The sequence below is a fragment of the Hakea prostrata genome, chromosome 2 (assembly GCF_041222555.1).
Source record: "Hakea prostrata isolate BN-2017 chromosome 2, UWA_Hpros_2, whole genome shotgun sequence".
Lineage (NCBI taxonomy): Eukaryota > Viridiplantae > Streptophyta > Magnoliopsida > Proteales > Proteaceae > Hakea > Hakea prostrata.
The window spans coordinates 5,727,891-5,753,267 of NC_142601.1; the positions used below are offsets into that span (position 1 = coordinate 5,727,891).

The 25,377-nt window shown below is 40.2% G+C and overlaps 1 protein-coding gene and 1 non-coding gene across 2 annotated transcripts in view; both read right to left on the reverse strand.

The window, feature by feature from the left end:
- LOC149023465 (uncharacterized) overlaps positions 1 to 25,377 on the reverse strand; it is a 123,353-nt gene that overhangs the window by 29,487 nt on the left and 68,489 nt on the right. Inside the window, exons 7-9 of the mRNA XM_089144000.1 lie at positions 13,361 to 13,412; positions 13,002 to 13,286; positions 263 to 370 (exon numbers count right to left, since the gene is read on the reverse strand). Coding sequence (XP_089000126.1) covers positions 263 to 370; positions 13,002 to 13,286; positions 13,361 to 13,412 — 445 coding nt within the window. The remainder of the gene's footprint in view (positions 1 to 262; positions 371 to 13,001; positions 13,287 to 13,360; positions 13,413 to 25,377) is intronic.
- On the reverse strand, positions 10,193 to 10,299 carry LOC149023466 (small nucleolar RNA R71). Its single transcript, XR_016171915.1, has one exon. It is a non-coding gene; the product is annotated as a small nucleolar RNA R71 (small nucleolar RNA).

The window sequence follows — 25,377 nt, forward strand, 5'->3', positions numbered from 1 at the left end:
AAAGCACTCCGGTGGAAATCCCATTCAACTGAGGCTAGTTGAATCCTCACCTCTAAAATAAAGGTTTAGCCAGGAAGAATTTCTCTCCTATGCTTTTTGCCAACAAAGTATTCTCTAATCAGAGGCATTCCTTCAACTACAATGTGTTTAAAATTTTCCAACTTTGCACTTGAAAACTGAATTGTGAGCAGGCTACTGGAGGTCTCACAGTAAGCTTGAATTTTAAGAAAACCCTGTAATATGAAGAATGCAAATTACTCACCCTTATGTCAAGACCTAATCTTTTCCTCCATATTTTGCCTCTATCACAGACAAAGTAAAGCAAGCAACTTAGAGCAGAGGCCCAGACACTTTCTTCCTTTTCTTCCATCTGAAAAATTAAAGAAAGGAAATGCTAAGACCATGCAAAAACAGGGCGGGGCAGAAAGAAAGTGAGACATTTTGGTACATAAACGTAGCATACACGATCATACTTGGACTAGCCAACTCATCTGCAATAAGTTGCGCGATCCAAGTGTCTCATGCATGCAATAACTTAAATGAAGTGAGAGCAATGTGCGGTTTCTTAAATATAGTATAGTAGTGTCCAGCAACCTGCCTTCCCAGAGGTGAACTTCCCAGTGATTATGGATGAATCAGTCTCACCTTTCAATTTCCATATGTCAAGATTAGACCGATATATAAAAGCAAGTTGATAGATCTAGTGTCATGAAAAACACTAATATAGATAGGTCATAGGAAAGCCTACAAGAGCATGCGTGAATTATCCATAAAAACATCTAACCCTTGAAGGTCCCCTGCTCCTCATACCAAAAAAGTAATCTGTTCCTAATTGGCATTTGGCAGCACGCCTCTATGATAATTAAGTAATCTACAACTCTATGTGAAAAACAGAGTTGATCATCTTAACCAAGTCAATCCACTAGAATAAGACAAACTAGAACTCCATTGGATGTTAGCTTGTATATGATTCATCTTTAGTCTCTAAATATTTTTTTTTTCTTCTTTTCTTCTCACGCACACTTAGCCCTACAAGTTGCATTGGGAAGAGTTTTTTCCATATTAGAAAACGGTCAAATACTAAATCCACATTAGCAAAAGGATGTCAAGCAAAAATAAGCAATTTGTGCTCAATAGCCCGAGGAGTTTTAACTGACTCCCAGCTGCAAAGCATATTACAGAAATATGTAGAAAGTAGAAAACAACACATGCCACAAAAATTAGACTTCTTAAAGATCTACCTCTTTACTATGATTATGAGCCTACAAGACTTCAAAAGCACAAGGGCGACATTAGGAAGAGAAGGGCATCACAGATGAACTAAAGATTAGGAAGAAAATCCACCCCTTGTTTATGCATACAACACATAGACATCCTTGTCCTTTGAGGATAACATAAAAATCTTGGTAAAGGTCTCACACATCCAAAATTGTAGAGACAAACTTAGCAATGGGGTGATCCCTTCAGAATAATAAAGAAGAATTGATCTAATAAAGGGAATATCCCCCACCATAAATCTTCATAGGATTTAACACTGGCTTCCTTTCAAATTCACTAATAACATATTCTTAGAGATTGAGCTAGAAGCAGCCTTTCCGAATTAAAAGATCATGCTGATGAGGACATCATTCCTATGGAGTGACAGTCTGGAGTTTATCAGTGGCGCCAGCATAGAGATCAGCCCACTTTAGCACCTAGATAGATGGATGACGAGTTTAGAGGCTATTGGATTGCCAGAGTTTGTTGATTTGACAAGAGCACCACTGGCAGTGCAGCTTAGTTGTTTTTCTTGGATTAGTTTGTTCCTTTGTTGGGCTTTATCTGAGTTATTGGGTTTTATTTGGTTCATTTGGGTTATTTAATGTAAATGGGCTTTTGGTCAATCTATTGGTCATAATCAGCCTATGAGTTATTTCACTTAAGCGTATCTTTCTGGTATTAGAACATTAATAGGAAGATCATCTTAGGTTTTTAAATTTTGAATTTTTTTCTTATAAAAATAATGTAACCACTATGGAGATCAGAATTTTTTTCAGTGCAAGACCCTCTATCTCCTGGTGTCACCTCTCTCTCTCTCTGGTAAGCTTTTTCTGCCTCCTTTCTCTCTTCCTTCTGCATGAACAGCCTCCTGCCCCCTTCCTCTCTTTTGTCCGGCAACTAATTACTTCCTCCCTTTCTTCTTTCCTTCTTTTCTCCTTTCTTTTCTGTGTAGTAGACTAGTAGTCCCTCGCAGCCATTATTGTTTTTCTTTTCTTCTCCCTGTTAACAGCCCCTGCTGTTCCCTCTTCTTTTCTTTTCCTTTCCCTATCCTTTTCCTGGCAGGAGCCCTTCCCCTGCATTCTTTATGCCATTTACGGTAACTCTCTGATGCCTCTTTCTTAAATTCTTTTTCCCTCTTTTCTGCAATACCCAGCTGTAATTTTTATTTTTATTTTAAATCTTTCTAATTTTCTGGTTCTCTTATTTTCGCAGCCAAAACCCCACCCTGGTTATTGTAGTTCTTAAACCTTATCCTTTGTTTTTTTTTTTTTTTTGTAAAATTTCTAACTGCTGTTTTGCAGCCATGTCCAGGACCAGCAGGTACTTCACTTATCTGTTTAGTTATCGCTGCACCTGTTTTGATAAGGTAACTTGCACATGCTGCTTTTTAGAATATTCAATTTTCTACCTTAAGCCAACTTGTTTTATCTTCTTGCAGCGGATTTATTTGCATTAAATTCTCGAGTCCTTTCACATTATTATTTGCTGAATTCTATCATTAGTTTGCAAGATCTTAGGACTGGGCCAGCAAGTATTATTTAGGAACTCTCGATAAGCTTGCACTTGGTTGGGCATTATATTGCCATGGTCCCCACTCCCATGTTTCCCTATTGTTGAGAATTGCATTGGTGTGCAAGCCTTGGAGCAGCAACCTTGAAGCACAAGTTGCATTAGTTTCTATTTTTGGTGTAGAAGTCTTGGTGCACAAGCTTGAAGAGTTGGAGTTTCTATTACTTTTTATTTTCAGTTTCTTTCTATTTCTGTTCTTTCTATTTTGAACAGAATCCTGTGTTAGTTAAGTCTGTCCTTTGGTTGTAATTGTATTTTCTACTTAGAGAGCAAGGTTTCTTGCTCCTCAAGGATATAATTCAGATCTGAAGGCTATAACTAAACAAGGCCTGCGATTCTGTGAAATGAATCCAGAATCCCAGGCTGCTGCTGCTGGTTCTTCTTCTTCTTCTTCTTCTTTCTCTTCTCCCTTGTTTTCTCCTTCAATACAGTGACTGATTTGATTCTTAGCAATTGATTTCTACATGGTATAAGAGCAGTGACTACCGGTCCTGTTCTGAAATTTAAAGCACTGCCGATTTGAGAGTCGTTTCAAGGTCTTCTTGTTTGTGGTGAAACCCTAGTTCATATATGAAGAATAACTAGGTGTACTACCTATCTGTTACTGTGTGCCTAGTTGATTGTGTTATAAGTATGAACTGGGCCTTCTTCTAAACAAGTCATGAAGGCTTAAATATACTGAAGTTTGAAGCTCGTGAAGAACACGTCTACTCTTGCATTTAATTGAATAGCTTGCCTATGATTTTTCTGGGCAGCAGTCTCTAGTTTTCTTGAAGACCAAGTCATCTACCACTTCACCAATTGAAGTTGTTTTTTCCGCGAGATGTGTGTACACATCTAATGGGAGACTTGAACCCCATCCTGACTTATCTCATTGGCTGGATTTCTCTATGAACATTACCTTCTATTTCTAGATCTTACTTTCTAATTCCATTGCATCAACATATCATCCATTCTACCCATCAGATTTACACCAAATTTCCAGCCAGTTTTCACCTCCACTAGATCTCCATTAGGTCCAAGTTTGAGCCCCCAATAGGGGGCTAGTTAGGCCTGCAGAATCCTAGTTTCTAATTTGGGAACTACTACCATATGTTTTGATTGCACCACCAGATGTTGGAGAAGCCTTCAGCAGTGTTTTATCTACAGCCTATCATTATTCACTTCAAATTTGAGCAAGTTCTACAATCTGGTTTTGCTAGAATCATACCTCCTAATGTCTGAACTTCTTTATGATTTGATTTAATGCTTGAGGTTTTTTACTAATTTTACTAGAACAGAAATATCATATTTGGAAATTCAGTATCAGTTATGTTTCAGCCACAGTTTTTTCTACCCACCTTTGGTACTGTTTCAGATTTAATACATCAGTGTTTCTGATTATCTATGGCTGACTATACCTCTCTTCCTTGTCTATACTTTACATACCTCAACATTAAATTCAATCTTGTTGGAATTTGAAGAAATTATTACTCATAAGGTATATTCATTCATAGGCCCCAATGGGGTATCTATAGTTTCAATTTGAGTAAATCCCACTATGAGTAGGAAAAGAAATATGAAAAACAAATAGATAAACTAATCTTAGACTTATTAGGAAACCAATCTAACACCAAATAGGAAACTAATAAAAAAATATAAGATAATAAAATATAATTAAAATAGGGGATTTAAAGGTGAATTCTAATCCAATTAGGAAACCTCAGTCATACTTCCAACACTTCCCCTCAAGTTGAGGGGTGGATATCACACATACTCAACTTGGTCAAAATAGGATGAAACATTTATCTAGGTAAATATCTGCAACTTGATCTTTGTACTTCGATTAATGATCGCTTTTCAATTTTTATTTGATAAAATGTCTGTTAATTTTCACTTGCTTCGTCCTCACATCTACCGCAACTTCAGGTCTCCAAGGAAGAAAGTTTAATGAAAAAGGTAAAATCTTCAAATATTGAGAAGACCAAATTCTCTGCAAACTTGAGGGAAATTTCATTCATAGGCCCCAATGGGGTATTTATAGTTACAATTTGAGTAAATCCCACTCTGAGCAGGAAAAGAAATACAAAAAAAAAAAGTAAATAAACTAATCTTAGACTTATTAGAAAACCAATCTAACACCAACTAGGAAACCAATATAGAAAATATAAGACAATAAAATAAATATAAAATAGGGGATTTATGGGGTAATTTTAATCCAATTAGGAAACCTCAGTCATACTTCCAACACATCTATACTATAAATCCTTGCCATTCAACTAATTATCATTAATCATCGTTATGTATTTACCATATCCAACATTTGTTACCATGAGGGGGCATGAAAATTGTTTCTTGGGATCTAATTGCTTGGAGATTATTTCTACAGTGAAGTAAAGCATTGGAAATTATTTCTTGGATATAAACTTGCTAGAAGAATGAAGATTATATCTATCATAGAAGGGCACATTGGAAATTCTTGCTTGGAATCTTCCTATATTGGATATTGGTTGTCATTAGTTGTCCACGCGTAATGCTACACGTGAGAGGGAGATTGGAGACTCTTTCTATATCTGCTCAGGATTTGTTGAAGAATATTATTGGTGAAGACATTTGTCCTCCTAAGATGGTATTCTACAGCAACACCTAACTACTTGGCTTGTAGTAACCTATTATTACCTATACCTACCTACTGGGTTTGTAGTAACCTATACTACTTTTACCTACCTACTTGGTCTGTAGTAATCTATACTACCTTTAGCTACCTACTTGGTCCGTCGTAACCCATACTATCTTACCTATTTGGCCCGCAATAACCAATACTGCCTTTCACCTACCCATACGTTTGCCTACTACTTTGCTTTCTTGCAAGAGGTTATGTGTGGACACTAGAGCTACAATGCTAATTTGTTAGTGTGGGATTCCTCCCTATTGCTGGAATTATTTGGATTGTGCCTTTGATGCTGCTATACTTAATGGATTTTTCTAATAGTTCATTATTGGGTGGTTCGTCGACATGAAGAATCAAAGTTTTTTTTTTTTTAAGATGATGTTGATTATCCCTTAGGTGTAGTTCTCTTAGTGTTTATTGGCACCTGCTATTGCTATACACTAGTGCTGCCTTTCATGTTTTTTCTTATTTGTCCAAGCTGAAGCTTTCTGATACTTTAACTTGAGGGAGAGTGTTAAGAATTGCCTTGGTGCGCAAGCCTTGGGGCAGCAACGGTTGGAGCACAAGTTGCATGTCTTTATTTTTGGTGTAAGAGTCTTGGTGCACAAGCTTGAAGAGTTGGGAGTTTTTATTACTTTCTATTTCTTTTCTTTCTATTTTGGACATAATTCTGTGTTAGTTATGTCTATCCATTGGTTGTAATTTTATTTCTTTTTAGAGGGCAAGGTTTCTTGCTCCTTGATGAGCACATTTATGTGTGAAATCTTAGGGCATAAAGCATGCATTTTACACACTTAGAATGGAGCTACCTTGGGTTTTATGTTGTTTTTGCAGATTTTAGGATTTTTCAAGATTTAAGCAAATAGTTGAATTTTTGGGAATGAAACATGCAATTTTACACGTCAAGAGGTTCGTTCAAATTCTCAAATGCGAAAATGGGCTTGATTTGGAGCATGACGAGCTAGAGATGTGATTATGGGCCGATTCCAGAATATCTTACAAATAAAGAAGCCAATTTTGATTTACGGCTGAGATTAGTTAGGATTTTTATTTTATTTTACTTTATTGTAATTGAAAAATGTATGGGCCACAAGTAGTTAAAGATTAGGATTTTCTATTTTTTCTATAGATTTTCTAGAAGATTTTATTTTATTAGATTTTATTTCTTTTCCTTAATTATTTTTCTCTCTCCCTACTTTTTATTTCTTTCACTTTACTATATATTTTTTTCTTCCTTAATTTAGCCAAATTACTTTTCTAAGAATATATAATTTTTTTTCTTTCCTTTTTTCTCCACTTCCTTCTCCACGTCTAACTCATATATTTTTTTATTTATTTTTTCTCCACTTATTCTCTCTCTCTCTCTCTTATTCTCTCTCTCTCTCTCTCTCTCTCTCTCTATTCCTTAGGTTTTCCAACGAAATTAGGTTCTTCTTTATTTGTTTTATTTATTTATTTCACTCTTCTTTATTATTATTATTATTATTTATTTCCTTATTTGTAAATTATTACCAGCTTCTATAAATATACCCTCCCCTCTTAGAATTAGGTTTACACTTTCTTTCTCTTTAGTTTATTTAAGTTTTCTCTAGTTCTTTGATTGCTTTGTGGGATTCTAGTTTTAGATTAAATGTTTAGGTTCAATTTTGTTCTATGCAATGCAAGGAATATTGAAGTTGTTTAGTTTATTTTATGCAAGTCTATTTCCTTTCTTTTGATCAATGCAATTTCAATTTCGAGTTTAAGCTTCAAGTTTCAAGTTTCAAGTTTCAATTTTCAAGAGGATTCGTTTTCTCTAGGTCTAGTAATTGCAGATTTGGATCATTTAAGATCTGGTTGTTTGGATTGGTTGAGATTCGAATTGATTGTTTAAGGATTATTTTTGTCATTTAAGATTCTAAGCTGCAAGTAAGTAGCCTTTGTCATTAATCTCTCTCCCCCCCCCCCATTCCCTTTCTGTCTACCCCTCTATATTCTTGACTTAGGATTTATTTTTAAGCATTTATTTATTGTTTTCTTTTCCCCTGGGTCCTTGATCAAAGATGCCTACAGTCGTGCCTCTCTTGGTTAAGATTTTCCTTTTCCTTTTATTGCTTTGTTTTTTGTTTTGTTATTTACTTTCTGCATTTTTTTTTCTTCTTTAATATCCATTCCCTTGATCGGTGGACTATAAGCTATGGCAAAGGGTCCATGGTCAAAGTCATCCTAATTATACTCCCCTTCCCTTGATCCAGAGCTGACACTCAGATTACTTCCTTTTTATTTATTTATTTATTGCTTGCATTTTTTTTATTCCTGCCTTTTATTTATGCATTTATTTATTTATTTAGTAGATGATGAATGGTTAGGTTATGTTTGTTTTATTTTTAGTCTCAATTCGATCGCATTAGATGTATGAATTAGGACCGCTCAATTAGTTTAATGAATTAGTTAAAAAATTTGAATAATTGCACTCTCGCGTTACCATTAAGAGGTTAAATTCTAAAGTGGCATATCTCCCTGCGATCGACCCATTAGCTACACATACTGTGCGCTTGCGGTTACTTTTATTTTGTAAACAAGTTTTTGGTGCCATTGCCAGGGAGGTATTAGTCCATTTTATTTTTCTCATTCTTAGGTAAATCGAAGTGTTTAAAAAAAATAAAAATTCAAAGATATCACCTTTAACTAGAGTAGAAACAAAAACGTATAGTAGTCTCCACTCTACTGCAAAATCCCTAGGATTCGATTGTAGGTGGCTCCGAAGACTATACGGATTCCCTTGCTGTCAAACCTATACAATGCTCAGTTATACGGCAACCTAATGGCTTTGGAATCATTGTTTCAATATTTGTGGTGGAGAAATTCATTATTTCCCCTTTTGTTTTTGTTTTTATTATTTTCTTCTTTTTCTTTTGAATGAATAATAAAATAAATTACTGAAAGCACATGTACAAAGGGAAGCCCAATCAGAGGGGTTGAAAAGAAGAAGTGAGACTCCAAGAACTAATAATAAGCCTATTTCTTGGAGAGTCAACAACAGGGGGGTGGGGGATAGATAAAAGTCTAGAAGAAACGTCAAAATAGATGGCATTCCAAATCCTATCTCAAGATCTGGATTTGGAAGTCCATCTTCGCAAGTTAAGCTCCCACCAAAGATGATGGACAGTGGCGGCAAAGACAAGCTTACCCACTAGGTAGCATATAGAGTTCTCGGCAAAACTGCGTAGGATCCAATTCCAATCTCGGGCAAAACCAAGAGAACGTCGTGATCTGGGCCAAATGGAAGCCATAGCAAGGGTCCAAACTGAGCGGGAAAGCGGGCAACAAAAAAAAGAAAAAAAAAGGTGGTCAAGGTCCTCTAAATTATTCCAACATAGGGTACAATTGGGGTTAGCGGGTCTATGACGGCTAATGAGAAATGCTTGGGTAGGGAGAGCAAGATTGAGGGCTCTCCAAAGGGTGAGGGAGTGGCGGGGGATATGACCTTTGAGCCAAACAAGGGGGGTCCAAAGGACCGGGGGGGGGATGGGGTCGAAGGAGATTCCAAGCTGAGGCAATGGTGAAGGAAGTGGTAGAAGGGTGAAGCCAAGTGATGCAATCGGCATCGGTGGATGAAAGGGGGGGGGAGGGAATTCCAAACCTGTGTGAGACTTGGGTGTGGGCAAGAAGACCAAGAGCCAACAGAGATAAAGGTGGAGAGGGGAGTGGATTTAGGGATGCGGGTATCATAAACAGTTCTAGGGCCAAGGAGGGAGAACAATATACCCATCGGATGCCAGGGATTGAGCCAAAAGGAAGTAGTGGAGCCAGTGGAAACGCGGACAAAAATAGCAAAGAGAGCACGACCATGGAGGAGAAGAAGCTTCCTCCAGATCCATGAGGGGTTAGAGGGGGTGGGACAGTCCAGAGAGAATCAGACTTAAGGAGATAGGAATAGACCTAGGAAACCCAAATAGAGTCATGCTTGGAGGCAATCTTCCAAATGAGTTTCATGAGACAGGCCAAATTCATGTCAAGAATTCGGCGAATTCCAAGACCTCCTTCAGATTTTGGACGACAAATGTCCTTCCAACAGATAGGGTGTAGGAAACGGGAAACTTCCTGTCCTTTCCAGAGGAAGGCACAGAATAAAGACTCCAAAGAGTGGATGATGGATTTGGGAAGGGAGAAAATACCACACCAATAAAGGTAGGAGGATTGGAGGACAGCATGGATAAGCACCACTTCATTTTCTTCTTTAGTTACTTAAAAAACTCATTCTTTCTTAAGAGCCTTTAATTGCATTAGGTGGTTAGTGCATGCATGTCTGAACTCGTGAGTCCACCAATCAACTTGTCCGAGTATCTACCTTGACCATGGGAGACATACCTCCACCTAAGAGTCTTAGAGATAGATTTTATCCAACTCGATCTGCACAACCCTCCTGTATATGTTTACCTGACGTGAGGGGTAATAATTTTGAACTTAAACCTTATTATTTGTCTATATTACCCCAATTTCATGTGTTACCTGATCAAGATGCGTATTTGTTCCTAGGGAGTTTGAGGAGGTTCGTGTCCTTATGAAAGTGCAACAACTCACTGATGATGCTGTAAGACTATGGTTGATAACATTTGCATTAAAGGACCAAACCAAAAATGGCTTTATAGCTTACCTCTGGATAACATTACCACATGGGAAAAATTCATTGTCCTATTCTTGAAGAAATTCTTTCCTTTTTCCAAGATGAATAAAATAAGAAATGACATTCTTCAATTTCGTCAAAAACCTAATGAGTCCTTTGTTAAGGTAATGGAGAGGTTCCAAAGCCTCCTCTAAGAATGCCCTCACCACGGTTTAGAATTATGGCATTTATGCCAAATAATTTGAGGGTATCGATTATCAAACTAAGCAACTTTTGGAATCTATGTGCCCCACAAGATTTACATCGTCCATTGATGATTCCAAAGCTTGGGTATTATTTTTAGACTTAGCAGATAGAACTAGAGAATGGGAGTCGACCCAAGAATCTGAAAGGACCAGTAGGGGATATTTTGTTGATAGCCAAGTTCATAAGGATGCACAAATAGATAGTCTTTTGAAAAAGTTAAGAGACTTTAGTAGTAAAAGTTGCACCACCACCACCACCAAGTCAAACACATTTTATTAACAAATCTATTGTTGTGTATGCATGGTGTTAGTCTCCCTTACACATGTAATTAATGAATGCCCTAGCTATTTTGGAGGCCAACATGAAAATGTCAGTGTGATGTTTCCAAACCCGTACAGTAACACGTACAATCATGGGTGGAAGAATCATCCAACTTTTTATGGTCTCAAGGACAAACCAAAATGGATTAAGTAATTATTCCACACAAAATCAATTTTATGCCCCTAGAAAACAAAGTGCACAATTTTCTCATAATCAAAATGTTCAGTTCTCTCAAGCCCCAAATTTTCAGAATGCCAATTTTGCTAGGCCAGTCAATCCACTTATTGTGCCTCATATGCCTCATATTGCACAAAATCAATCACCACCTGATTCTAATAGAGATAATAATCCAGAGTTTTCTTGTCTTTCTATCTTAGAGAAGAATATAGAAGTATTTTCCAGCACCTTCATGACTTCTAGGCATAATATGAAAAAACAAATTTTTTCACTCTCGTAAGTGCTTTGTCTGAGTGAGAAAAAGGTAAAATGCCTAGCCAGCCTGAGTTAAATCCTAGGACTTAGATTCAACAAAGACCACCAAATTTACCAAATTAAGTCAACCAATTTGAAACCACCTCTTCTTCTTTAGAGCCAATTACTTCTGTGTATGCATTAAGAAGTGGAGAAGGGTATTTAATAGGTGAATCTCATATTACTGACTAGAGCAAAATTAATGACCATCGTGATGAGGAGAATGTTCAAATGTCTCCTAATGAGGGTTTGTCTGAGGAACCTTTAGAAGTTAAGGATGAACCAATTTCCTTAGAGGTACCTAAGTTTGATGAATCATTGTCTGAAACCCTGATAAAAGAGAAAATTTCAAATGCGAGACCTTATGTACCTAAGGACCCTTTTCTTAGCCGATTAGCAAGTAATAAGAGGAATGCAAATGTTGAGAAAATTCTAGAAGTTTTCGAAAAATGTGAGTGTCAACATTCCACTTTTAGATGCCATTTCTCAAGTCCCTTCTTATGCTAAGGTGCTTAAAGACTTGTGTACTCAAAAGAGAACCACGAATGTTCCAAAGAAGGCCTTTCTAATAGAAAATGTGAGTTCAATCCTCTCAGAACAACTCCCAGTTAAGTATAAAGATCTAGGATGTCCAACAATTCCATGTGTTATTGGTGATAAAAAAATAGAGGATGCTTTACTAGACTTGGGTGCTAGTGTTAATTTATTGCCATATACTGTCTATAAACAATTGAGTCTTGGGGAACTCAAACCAACCTTGGTTTTTCTTCAGTTGGCTGATAGGTTTGCTAAAATACCCCATGGAATAATTGAAGATGTGTTAATTTGAGTAGGAGAATTTGTTTTTCCTGTTGATTTCATTGTCTTAGATGCACATCCAGTTAAAAATCTAAAGGACCAAATTCCTGTGATATTAGGGAGACCGTTTTTAGCTACAGGCAATGCCCTTATTAATTGTCGAAATGGCCTTTTAAGATTATCATTTAGGAATACATTCGTTGAGTTCAATGTCTTTAGGCTGGGGAAACAACCAAACTTTTATGAGAATATTAGTATGTTGCAAAGCATTTTTGATGATATTGATTTCTCCCTTAAGAAAGGTTTTGAGGATGATTTTTACACTTGTTTCGAAGAACTAGAGGATATAAGGAGTGATTTTTTTCCTGATATGATGAGCTTGTAACAATTTAATGAACCACTAGGTAAGTTGTCTAGAAATCTTCCTGTCCTATTTGTGGTTGAGGCCCCCCAACTTGAATTGAAACCTTTGCCTTCAACTCTTCGGTATGCTTTCTAGGCCTCAATAAAACTCTTCATGTAATCATTGCCTCTGATCTTACCAAAGACCAAGAGGATGAGCTTCTTAGTTTGCTTAGAGACAATCAAGAGGCCATAGGTTGGCAAATGGCCGACATTAAAGGAGTTAGTCTCTCCATAGTTTAACATCATATAATTTGAATAATGGATCCAAACCCTTTAGGGAACCCCAAAGAAGGGCTAATCCTGTGATGAAAGAAGCCATTCACAAAGAAGTGTTAAAATGTATGGATAATGGGATTATTTATCCCATATCAGATAGCCAGTGGGTTAGCCTAGTCTAAGTTGTTCCTAAGAAGTCTAGGGTCATAGTAGTTTCATCTGTTAAAAAGCGTGACGTGGTTTCGATGGTTTTGAAAGAATTTATACCATGATATCATCTGCTGAAAAATGAAGACTAAGATCGAGAATTTCATGGAGAAAATAAGCCCTTATAAGATTTTAAATGATGACGGGTGCCGTATGAAAGCTACATGACTATATTGCTAAGTTAGAGGGCCCATTTATTCAATTCATGAAGCTGGGAAATGCTTAGTACACAACAAGGTCAGAAAAGTGTACCTGCACAAGCAGAAGAAGAACCTCATACAGAATGCTCAGGAGCCATGACTCAAAACTTTCAATGGCAGAGGCTGTTACACTCTGCTTGGTAGAATGTATATTGTTTTTTGCTTGAGCTGCAAGCTGTCCTTCATTATTAATATATGATTCTTGCGAGGATTCTTCTTCAATTGTAGCAGAATCATCAGGTAACATAGGCTCCAGCAGATGAGCATGAACCCCAAGGTTTAAAATCAAATCAAAAGCACGAACCTTACAAGCCAACCTTGGAGAACTAAGCATATCCTGTGAAATAAATAAATGTTTTTGAGAAAATCTGGAGACATTCTAAAAGATTCAAAATGCAGTTCATGCATCACCTCCAGCATAGACAGAGTAAGAGGGGCAGCAGTTTGAGAATCCAACACATACCTACAAAATGGAGATTAAGCTTTTTAAATCTTGTCATTAGTTCATCCAGAAAAAAAAATCGTCATTAACTTCATTCATCTAACTTTTTTATGTCATTGACATCCAGAAAACAAAGAGAGGAAAAGGAAAACACAAGTCAAAGTAAACAGAATTTGAGGGTTTTATTTTATTTTATTGGGCACAAGAGTCTGAAGGTTCAGTCGTGAAGAGAATAACTTACAGGAGATATAAGCTACATTTGGTCACTTTTACATGCAGTAACTCAGCAAGAGTAATACAAAAACTCAGATTTTGTTTCTATTTTCTTAAAAGTATAACGACATTCTATTAAAAAAATTCCATCTCATTCACTATTTATTACATTGTGCTTCAAAGTTAGTACAGGAATCCAAGCTGACTGAACTGCATTTTTACAGACATCGAAAAACAATCATTATACATAATATAACAATGTTTTAAGTATAGAGAGCTTATTAGTTGAAAAATGTTATTTCATTCATAGATCCAACGGGCAATTTACAGTTTACAACAAAGGCAAACCTACTCTGAGTAGGAAATGGAATTTCAAGCTGAGAAGGAGAAGAAAAACAGGGAAAAAGATCACTCCTACTAGGAACACTAGGACCCAATCCCACTAGAATGAGAAACTATTAAGATGAAAGGAGAGGGAAACTTCCCTCTCGAGAACCAGCACTAGTGCTAGCTAGCCCCAATGTCAAGAGCGATAGGTTCTCCCCAAAATGCCCTTCACAACACCTCTCAATTTGGCATAGATATCACACATGCCCAACATTTTTTTTTATAAGATTTATATTAAAAATAAAAATTTACAAAGAAGGCATCCTCCTAGAACACCCTAAGAAAGAGGGTAAGGAGAATCCAGACAAGAAGGGCATTCCCTCCTAACCAGTAACCCAAGTAGGAAAATAAACCCAATTACAATCTGTAATAACCATGTGTTGCAGGATCACTTTGAATCAGCTCAACTAGCTCTCTAGGGAATTGAATAGGATCCCACCACACTTGTTGCTGCCTAAGCTGACCCCTTTCATGTAATATGCTGGCTATTTCTGTTCCCCTCACATGGCAAGAGACCACCTCTGTTGACCAAGCAATCTCTTCCAAAATTCTCCCTTCTATAGCTTGACACTTCGAAGGCCTTTGGATAGTCCAATTAAGAATATCCACTGCCAGTTTAGACTTAGATCTGAGACCTCCAAATACCATTCTTGAATGCAAATTTGAATCCCTCTTAAGTATGGCTTGCAATTCCATTGCCAAGACCAATAGCTCTTCCCCTCTACTAGCATATGCAATAATAGGACTGCCAGATTTAGTACTTAGCACCCACCATAAGTAGTTCTTGACTTTGAAAATGCTGTATCGCAGTGTAAAGAGCTCAAATTTGTAGAAGGGCTAATCCATGAACAAGCCTATGGAACCCTAGTCTTCCAAATACATCAATGTTTCCCTCCTCAGCTATATAAGCAGCTCGAGCAGTATACTCACTAGCAATACACAAAGCAGTACATTTGACCTTCACATCATCCACAACGGCTGCAATTTACTCTGCTGCAGTCCTAATTTTATCCCTGAAAACCCAAAAATTCTCAGACATCACTTAACACCAACTCACCTCTGTGCTTTCTAACGGATATCCCAAGCTGATTTGGTGGGGAACAAACCTGTGGCAGTCCCTCTACACACCAGAATTTCCGCCTCAGTATGACGAATCCTTTCTACTAGCGGTAAGCCTCTCCATACATCCATTGAAGTTGCTATCATCCTATACAACTTGTCCACCTTCCGTTAATGAGAAACTTACCATCTCCATTCACTAACACCTCACGTCACAGCCAGATTGTGCTTAATCAACATATCTTCAGGGTGCCAATTAACCAGCCACAGACAAGTCCACTTTCCATCACCAATAATGTGTTGTATGTTTTTGCCGTATCCCTGCATTTCAGAACCTTTTGCCAAACCCAAGAATAGTTAGCAATAGGTTTAACTGTCGATATGGATTCTTGTTTAAGGTTTCTACCATACACCCAATGGACCCATACACTCTCCTTGGAAGCAATCCACCAGTAGGATACCTACGGTGTTAAAGTCCTTTATTTGACGAACCCCTAATCCACCTTCCTTCTATCCCTTACACACCGCATCCCATCATAGAAAATACAATTTCGATTCTAGAGAGGGACTGAACATAGGTCAACTCCAACTTTTTTTATCACATTTCTAGGCAGATCAATAACTATGGCACCCTTGGAGGCATGGAGCACTGAGGATAGGAACTGCAACCTTCCTGCATAAGAAAGGAATCTAGCTTTCCGCATTCTCACCTTGTCCAAGATGGCTCCATGATCTCCTCCAAATGACTTGCATAAAAACAAAGCCACACCAAGCTAACTAATATGTAAGTTTCAGAAGAACTCGTTAATTACAATAGTTACAATCTGCTATTCTGGGTGAGGCCCCCTAAAATAATAGATGACTTAGTCCTATTAGGACGTAATCTAGAGTGGGCAGTGAACTCATCTAAGGCCCCTGAATTATCCACGTTCGACTTGTAAAAGGCCCTCACAAAGATCATCAAGTATTTTGCAAACATCAAGTGTGATAGCCTCCACTGAAGATTTGACCTACTTGGGAATCCTTCATAATTTAGGATCTCCCTTACAATCAATCTCAACCAGACAATTAAAAGACTTTAACTTAAAACTAAACAACAAATGGAATCTTCTTGAAAATAGATTCCCTAAGACAATAAGACTCCAACATAAGGGAAAGGAACTCTTCTTGTAATAAAAGACTTATAAGAGTCCTACTTTACTCCTAAGACTTTTAAATAAAGCTGGACTCTGAAAGTCAAATTTAAAATTCTGAAATTAAATTCCAGCAATTAGTTAGGGCTGAAATTGACCAAAATATCCCTTTTAAGGGTTTGGCCAGCCGTAGGTGCGCCACCTTGGAGTGGCCTTGGGGCCCAATCCAGGGTTTCGGCCAGGGGGTGACCCTTGTTCACATCAATTAATAGAGTTAAGCATAACCAACTGGTTATAGAACCACAAAATGACTCCTATTAGTTACTCTCCTACCAAGTCCCAAAAATGCTTACAGAATCTTGCCCCAGACCCATTAGGACCAGGAGATTGTGAGTCTCTCATTTCAAACACAAACTCTTTATTTCTTCCTTGAAAATGGGGGCTTCCAGCAAAATTTGTTATTTCACCGACAGCCCCCCTTTCAATAGAATATTAGGATGCCAACTACCTTTATCCTGCTCCTCAAATGCAAAAAGCTTGGCAAAGTTGGATGAGACATACATCCAGGTAACCTTTTTGAGAAGACATTTGCTATTTGATCTTCAGACTTTATGGAACACATACACATTATTCCGCTTTCCAACTTCACTCTCATAAAATGTATGTCAATCTCCATGTGCTTTGTCTTGTCATGTTGTACTGGCTTATTGGCAACACACTTATAGTAACTTTGTTATCACAATAAAGGATCATAGGAAGGGGAACTGGCATACCCAAGTCTTTTAATAGGCCTTGGGACCATAATAACTCACAAACCCCTTGCGCTATAGCTTGAAACTTAGCTTCACTAGACCATGTAACAACTTTTTGCTTCTTACTTTGCTAAGTAATCTGATTCCTCCAACAGAAGTACAATATCATGCGGTGGACTTCCAATCATTTGTGAACTCCCTAGTTTGTACCAGTGTAGGCTTCAATGTAAAAATGATCATACAGGGACACAAGAACACCTTTACCTGGAGATGATTTCAAATAATGAAAAATTTAGAAGACAATAGACATATGATTGGAATGCCAATCGTGCATGAACTGACCAACAATACTAACTGCAACAACAATGTGAGGTCACATATGAGATGAGTAGATTAGCTTTCCCATCAACCGCTGATATAGGCTTTATCAACATGTTCCCCTCGTTTGTACTTGACTGGCAACTTCTAGAGGAGTATCATTTGGATGACAACCTAGTAAGCCTATTTTAAGTAGTAAGTCTAGGAGATACAACTTAAACTTAGGTATCAACATTCAACGTTCGACGAAGGGCGTAGGGCGACGTTCGATGATCGATGAAGGGCGTAGGGTGACGTTCGACGATCGACGAAGGGCGACTGCAACGAGTTCCTCACCTCCGGTCCTCCTCTCCTTCATTCCCTGCCGGAGTTTCGGTTCAAACCTCTCTAGTTGAAGCAAGATCTGTGCCCTGGATCTGCGTCGAGATCTGAAGTAAGGCGATCTGATTCGAAGGCGGGGGCAGAGATCTAAAGCATCAAGCGTTTTTCAGATCTGTAGAAACTTAGAAGCTTCAAGCGTCGTTGCTACAGCTGCTGCTGCCACGCCTGCTCGCCTCTGGTCTTGCCAGGGTTCTAAGTAGAAGAAGAAGTTGAAGCCGGCAGTTGACTTCTAGGTTCCGTCCGGCGTTCCTGGAGGCGGAGAGATGCTAGCGGTCCTCCTCTATGCGTCTCTCCGCCTCCTTCCCCTCTCTCCCTCTCTCTTCCTCTCTTTCTTCTCTCACTCTTCTTCTTGTTTGGCCTTTCCAGAGGAGGAGCGACTTTCTGCCTCATCCTCCTCTCTCTTCTCTTGCTCTTCTCTTCCCTCACCCCCTCTCCACGTCTCCTCTCTGTCTCTGCTGATTTTTTGTCGAGCTCTCTAATCTGAGCTCCGTGCTCCTCCCTTTTACCTGTTTTGCAGAGGTTTGATCGAGCTTGATCTCAGATTTGAGATCAGCTCTCTTCCCTCTATTTCTTCTCCTCCCTTTGCTTCTCCTTCTCTCGCTGTTCTCTCATGAGGTTGGCTGATCTTGTTCTTCCCTTTGATTCTCCACTTCTCCTTCTGTTTCTGCGATCCAATCTCCCTCTCCACCTCCTCTCTTCTCTTCCTCTGGCGGCCTCTGTCCTCTTCTCGAAAAAAGAAAAAGAAAAAAAACCTTGAGCGTGTCTGTCCATTTTAGGTTCATCTGTGTTTGTTGAGGGTTCCGGTCTCATTGGCTCCTTAGGCATCGGGGGGGTAGTCTTGAGGGGTTTCTTTGTTGTTCTCTCCAAATCGGATCCAATCTCAAATTCGATCTCATATCCGCTCTCTATTTCTTCTCCTATCTCCCTTTCTGTTTGAGCGTGGCTTAACTTCGTCGAGGGTTCTTTCCTCTTTGGCCTCTCCAGTGTTGGGGGTACGCTTGAGAGCCTCAGTTGTTGATCTCTCCATATCAAATTCTTCTTCTCACTTCGTTTCTCCTTCTCTTTGCTTCCTGTTTCAAGGTTCGCTCCAATTTGATGAGGGTTCCTTTGATGGCTTCTTTGGCTTTGGGGGAAAGCTTTGTGAGCTATCTTTTTTGAACTCTCCATTTTGTTTTGAATCTTATTTGCTCTCTTCGTTCTTTTTCTCAATCTTGCGATATTGCATTCCCTTGCGTCCCTTGCCTCTATGGTGCTAGTGCGTTGGTCCTTGTGCTTTGTTACTAGGAAGGCTTCCAATTGTTCCGATGGATTGGGAGACTGCGAAGGTTCAGCTGGGCCCCTTTGATACACTTCCATGGTTGTTTCTAGTCTAGCTATGGGTCACTTGTGCTGTGTAACAAGTTTGCTATTATTGATGCCTTAAATTGTTGCTTGGCTCATTGTCTTTTAGTTTGCTTCTTTGTTGACCTTGGGTCTCTTTGTGTATCTAGTTTGCTTTAGTTGTTGCTCTTGTAGTTGCTAGTCTCAATGCCTCTTAGGTTGCTTGTTAGATGAGGCCTTTTTCTAGCTTTGTCCGGGCTTGTCGCTTGTGCTATTGTATTTCCTTCTCTTTGGTAATGAATTATTTAATCATCCAAAAAAAAAAAAAAAGAGTCTAGGATATACTTTCTTTGGGTAGAAATATGCCTTTAGTTGTGAGCAACTTTAATCCCTAAAAGGTTTAGAGATGGTACACTAGGTTCAGCAAAGGTTTAGAGGCTTAGGTTGAATGAAATACAAACCTGAAGATTACTGTCTGATTTCATATTTGAACTCTAGAAGTCATGGGTTTTGGAAAATTAGAGTTTCAATTTTCTAGGGTTTCTAGGGGGTATTTATGGCTAGGGGTAGGGTCAAGTACTAGATGGAAGGTGGCAGATGTGATCCTAGAAGGGGAAGGGGATTAATGTAGGGGATTGAGAGATATGAGGTTTTTAGGGTTTTGGGGAGGAAGATGAGGATTTCAGATTTTAGGTTTCAAGTGGTTGATTAGGGTTAGTTTTGGGATAGAGTGTTAAGGAGGGGGAGGGTGTGACAATTCCAAAGGGGGTTGGGGGGTTGCAATTTGGAGGAGAGGTTTGAGAGATGGGAAGGCTTTGGGAATAAGACTTATCAACAGAATCCCTCTCTAACTGGACTCCTACCCAGACTGGGACTCTTCAATAAATTGACTAAAACAAAACCGAAATCAACAATAGAAGTAGATATGGAGTCCTGACAGTAGTCTGCATCTTACCAGCCCTAGTAGGGTTCCAAAAGAGAGGGTGAAATGGCCAAAATACTCCCAGACAGAATTCAGAAATGGGCTGGTGTGTGTTCTAAATCTCGATGGATTTTGTGGGCTGGGCCTGGTAACTTCACATACACAGACTCAAATAACAAAATAAGAACATCGTAAACTCCAAATAAAATCTACTTGTAACTAGACCTAATTGGGCCTGACTGGGACTTTCCAAAATGACCAAAATGCCCCTGCTGTTGAAAAATTATCCTGCGCTGCTGGGCTGGGCTGTGGGGTCTTTCAGCGATACATCACTAGGACCCAATCCCACTAGAACTAGGAATTATTAAGAAGAAAAGAGAGGGAAACTTCCCTCTCAAGAACTAGCTGTAGTGCTAGCTAGCACCAATACTAAGAGGGTCAGGTTCTCCCAGAAGGCCCTTCATATGGTTTGAGCATCTGGTCAGATCAGGTAATTCAGCTGAGAAAACTTATGATTAGTAGAACTAGTCCACCAATAATATATTGAAACCCCCACCCCAACCCCCAACCGGAAGAAAAAAAGAGCTGAACAGGTTTGTTTACCACCAAACTCAGTTTTGATCACCAAAACTCAGCTGTACCAGCTTGGGATTAGACAAGACCAAGTTGGTCCTGGATTGTAAGCATAAATCTTTTGTGCCTTCAGGCGCTCAAATGAATATAGAATCAGGTCAAAGCACGAATTTCTTAGTTCCAGGAATAACAACAATAACTTTTGAATACCTAAAACTATCAACCATTTAAGACCTAAAGATATGTTAGAGATATGTGACTGGCATGCCCATATCTGGGGTACAACTTTTCAATGGATACTAATAAGCTTCTAGGATCCCAAGATATACAAAAAGAAAAACTAATGCTCAGTAATTCTCGATTTTTTTTTTTTTTTTTTTTGATCAGGCGTGTGTGTGTTTGTGTCTTAGCATTGTCCAAGTGTTAATCGAGTTGAGCAAGTAAAGCTGATCAATTTATCCAGAATTTACGCATGTTTGATCATGAAAATGTAAAAATACAAAACATGTCTGGTTCTCTGTCTATGCATCTAAGTAACCATGTAGTGTATTAAAAGTATTTCTCAGAGTGCTGGGCAACCCAAGCTTTCTTTTGGCACCCATTGTTACCATTCCTTTTTTTGTGTGTGTGGGGGTGGGGGGGGGGGGTTTCGCTTTAAAAACTAAGGTGACACCAAGAAGACAGCTAGCTGACCAAGAAACTCATCCAAAAAAGGTGCCTGGACTCTGGATGCCTAGGCATTTGAAAACTGTGTTGTTAGACGATGATATTAATTACCCCCTCACAAAACAAAATTTAACCCCCACCCCCACCACCCAAAACCCAACCCCCCCCCCCAAACCTTTTAAACCCCCCCCCCCCCCCCCCCCCCCCCCGCCCCCCCCCCCTTTAACCCTAACCCGGAGACCCGCCCTTGTTTTGCCTCCGTATTATGTGAGCCCCCCCGTCAGAAGAATTAGAAAGGAGAGGTTTGGGACTTTGGAGAATAACTTCTTTCATATCCCTTCTCTATGGCTGAGCTATTACATTTATAATAAAGAAGAAAAGAGTAATTTGAGTCGGTTACTCCAGATCTGTTCCCACAACGTGAAGTTTGTTAGTGCAAATAATCTTTCAGAAAGGCGGGAATTGTTTGGTCCGTCGTGTCTCCAGCTGGGTTGTTGGACAGCTGGGGGTGTGTATTCACTGCGCTGGAGGTGTGGGATATGTAACATTATCTCCCCCATGTTTGACAACCTTGTCCTCAAGGTTAAAAAGGAAATTGCTGCTGAAAGTCGGTGTAAAGAACCCACGTTGCATCATCTAGAGACATCCCCTCCCACCGAACTAACACCTGGATTTTGGGATCACCTTGGATGAAAACCTGCGTTTTTGTAGAATAGCTGCGGCGATTTCGGGTGGTGGAAGATGTGGCGATGTGGCAAATGGAGGAGGAGTTCCAACGCAAGGCTTGAGGATTGAAATATGAAAAACAGAGTGCACTGCGAACCTTCAGAAGGTCCACTGAGCGACCTTTCCTATGCGTTCAAGCACCTTATAAGGTCCAAAGTAGCGTCTTCCAAGCTTGGCGTTGAGCGTTTAGCACGGGCTGGCGATACGCTGGAGCGACATAAACCCACCGCCCAACTTGGAATTCCATATCTCGGCGGTGCTTATCGCCTGGACTTCTGCGAGCTTGTGCACGAACTAAATTAGATTTCGGGTAGTGAGGCCGTCTGGTTTGGGGTTGCCCCGAGCTTAGGGTGCTGGGAGATATCGGCTCAAGCGGTGGTGGCCCCTCAGGCCTTGCGTGTGTTGATGGCATGGTGATTGCGTGTTATACCACGCTCCCCACCCCAAGTGCGAGTCCATCGTTGAGGGCATCGCACAACTCAGATACATTTCGAGGGTTCGATTGAGCACCTCGGTTTGCCCGTCGGTCCTGGGTGTGGCGGTGCTTGGCCGGTGGTGCCCCCAACGGTGGAGCTCCTTCCAAAGTGACCGAGGACGAATCTCTGCTCTCGATGGGCGTGGGATGCCTGGTGTCTTACTACATCCGAGAAGAAAGCCTCCGCACTTGAAGACTCGTTAAACCTCGTCGGCGGGGGCTAAAATGACCATACTTTGTGAGTCGGTCAATCACTACCAAGACCCGTTTTACCTTGAGAGCGGAGTCCCGTATGAAATCCATGGAGATTTCTTCCCAAACCCGTGCGGGTGGGTATGGTTGGGTGCCGCGGGGTTTGTGGGGGAATCTTGATTTGTTGACAAATTCGCACCACGTACGGCGAACTTCTTTGGCGACGCCCTTCCACCGGCATTGCCGTGAGTCTCTGGGGTTCGCATATGCCCTGGCCTCCCGTTGGGGAATCATGACATTCGCGTAGGAATTCGGTGCATAGTGATGATGAAGAGGGAAGCGGGATGCGTCCTTTGTAGAGCAGGACTCCATTACGATCTTCATACTGTTGATATGCCTCATCCCCAGTATGTATTTTGTTGTATATATTCTGCAATTCAGAAGAAGTGGCTGTTTCATGACGCAACTGATCCAAGAAAAGCGGTGAGGGAGTGGTGGTTGTGAGATTTTGTAATTCAGGCATGCGAGACAGGGCATCTGCACCCTGATTATCTTTTCCTGGTTTGTATTGTATCTCAAATTCAAATCCCATTAATTTGCTCAACCAAAACTGCTGCTCTGGTGTTTGAATTATTTGAGCTGTCAGTTCACGAAGGCTACGGTGATCAGTGCGGATGATGAACTTACTGCCCAGAAGATATTGCCGCCATTTGGAGATGGCCTGAGTAATAGCAAACATCTCGCGAACATAAGCCGAAGCTGCCTGTAGTCGAGAAGAGAATTTCCGGCTGTGGTAAGAGATGGGATGCCCTTGCTGAGATAGAATTGCACCGATTCCTTCTCCTGAAGCATCACTTTCGACGACGAAGGGCTGTGTAAAATCTGGAAGGGCTAGTAAGGGAGCGTGAACAAGCCGTTGTTGTAATGTTCGAAAAGCTTGTTCTGCAACGCTGTTCCATTCGAATTTTCCTTTGCGTAACAGATGAGTGAGTGGTGTTGCAAGCTGAGCATACCCTTTGATGAAGCGGCGGTAATAGCCGGTGAGGCCCAGAAAACCGCGAACGCCCTTTATATTCTGTGGAAGAGGCCAATCGAGTACAGCTGCAACTTTAGCTTGATCAACAGACAAACCATCTCCAGATACGATATGTCCCAGGTAATCCACTTTTTTTCTTCCAAAGGAACACTTATTCAATTTAGCATATAATTGCTGTTGCTGTAAGGTACCTAACACGGTTTCCAGATGGTGCAGGTGTTCTAGCCAAGTTTTGCTGTAGATGAGGAGATCATCGAAGAAGATTAAGACAAATTTGCGAAGGTATTGCCGAAAAATGTGATTCATGGCTGCTTGAAAGGTCGAAGGTGCATTTGACAGACCGAAGGGCATTACAAGAAATTCGTAGTGTCCTTCGTGTGTTCGAAACGCGGTTTTCTCCACATCTGCAGGTCTCACCCTAATTTGATGGTATCCTGCTCTAAGATCAATCTTGGAGAAGAAGGTAGCACCATGGAGTTCATCGAACAGTTCATCCGCAGTGGGGATTGGAAACCTGTCTCGGATTGTAATAGCGTTAAGACCGCGATAATCTACGCAGAATCTCCACGTGCCATCTCTCTTCTTGACAAGGAGCACCGGCGATGAGAAGGGACTGATGCTCGGCCGTATTACACCGCTGCTCAGCATCGCCGTGACCTGCCGTTCAATCTCTGTTTTCTGAAAGTGAGGGTAGCGGTAGGGTTTGATGTTTACGGGTTGGGCATCCTTGTGTAAATGGATTATGTGATCATGGGCTCTTTGTGGAGGAAGCCCAGTGGGTTCATTAAAAATATGGGAATAGCGGTCCAATAGGAGATGGAGTTCTTGTTGGGCTATCTCAGTGATGGGCTCATTAGGTGGAGATAATTCAAGACGTAGGAGGACCACTAAATCCTGGGCCTCATAGGCCTTGCGTAAAGCATGGTGTTGTAATTGGGTAGGAGTGTGGTCTGTAGCCCCATTAAGGATAAATGTTCGGTCAGCCTTTGTGAATTGCAGGGTCATCTGTTGATAGTCAAAGATAATGGGTCCTAAGGTTGCCATCCATTGGACCCCTAAGATCACATCCGCTCCAAAAATGGGTAGTACATATGCTTCAAGGGTAGTAGAGTAATTTTGAAGAGTTATAGGCATACCTTGCACTAGTCCTTCACATGTGAGCTTATTTCCATCACCGATTAGTACTGATATGTTTTGTGCCTTTTCAACCATTAGATCCAAATATCTGGCCATTTCGCTGCGGATGAAATTATGGGTACTCCCCCCATCAATTAGTACTTGAACCGGACGGCCTGAGATGAACCCAGTGAACCGTAATGTAGTTGGTGAATGAACTCCCATGAGTGAAAACATCTCTCGAATCGGGCCCATAGCATGGGTTAACTCGTCATCAGGTATGTTCGTTCTTTCTGAATATTCTGGTTCATCTTCTGCATCAAACTCTAATAGATAAAGTTGTCGTTGCTTACAGGCGTGTCCCGGAATAAACTTCTCATCGCAATTATAGCAGAGCCCTCTTTCTCTACGGGATTGCATCTCTCGTTGAGGTTATGCGTTTGATGGGTATTCCAGATTCTGCACCGGTGGCGTGTTCCTTTGATATAAGCAAGAGGTGCGGGAGTAGAAGATCTTACCGGTACAGATGTTGTACGCGTGAAAGAACGTTTGGCCTCCGTTTGTTTTGCTCCCGACCGCGCCGCATCACTGCATCCATTAATTCTACTGGTCGAAATGCTTTTACCTCGTGTCGGATTTCAGATCGAAGACCAGAAACGAAACAGCTTACCAGGAAATCTGTTGGTAGCCCATCTACTCGATTAGCCAAAGCTTCAA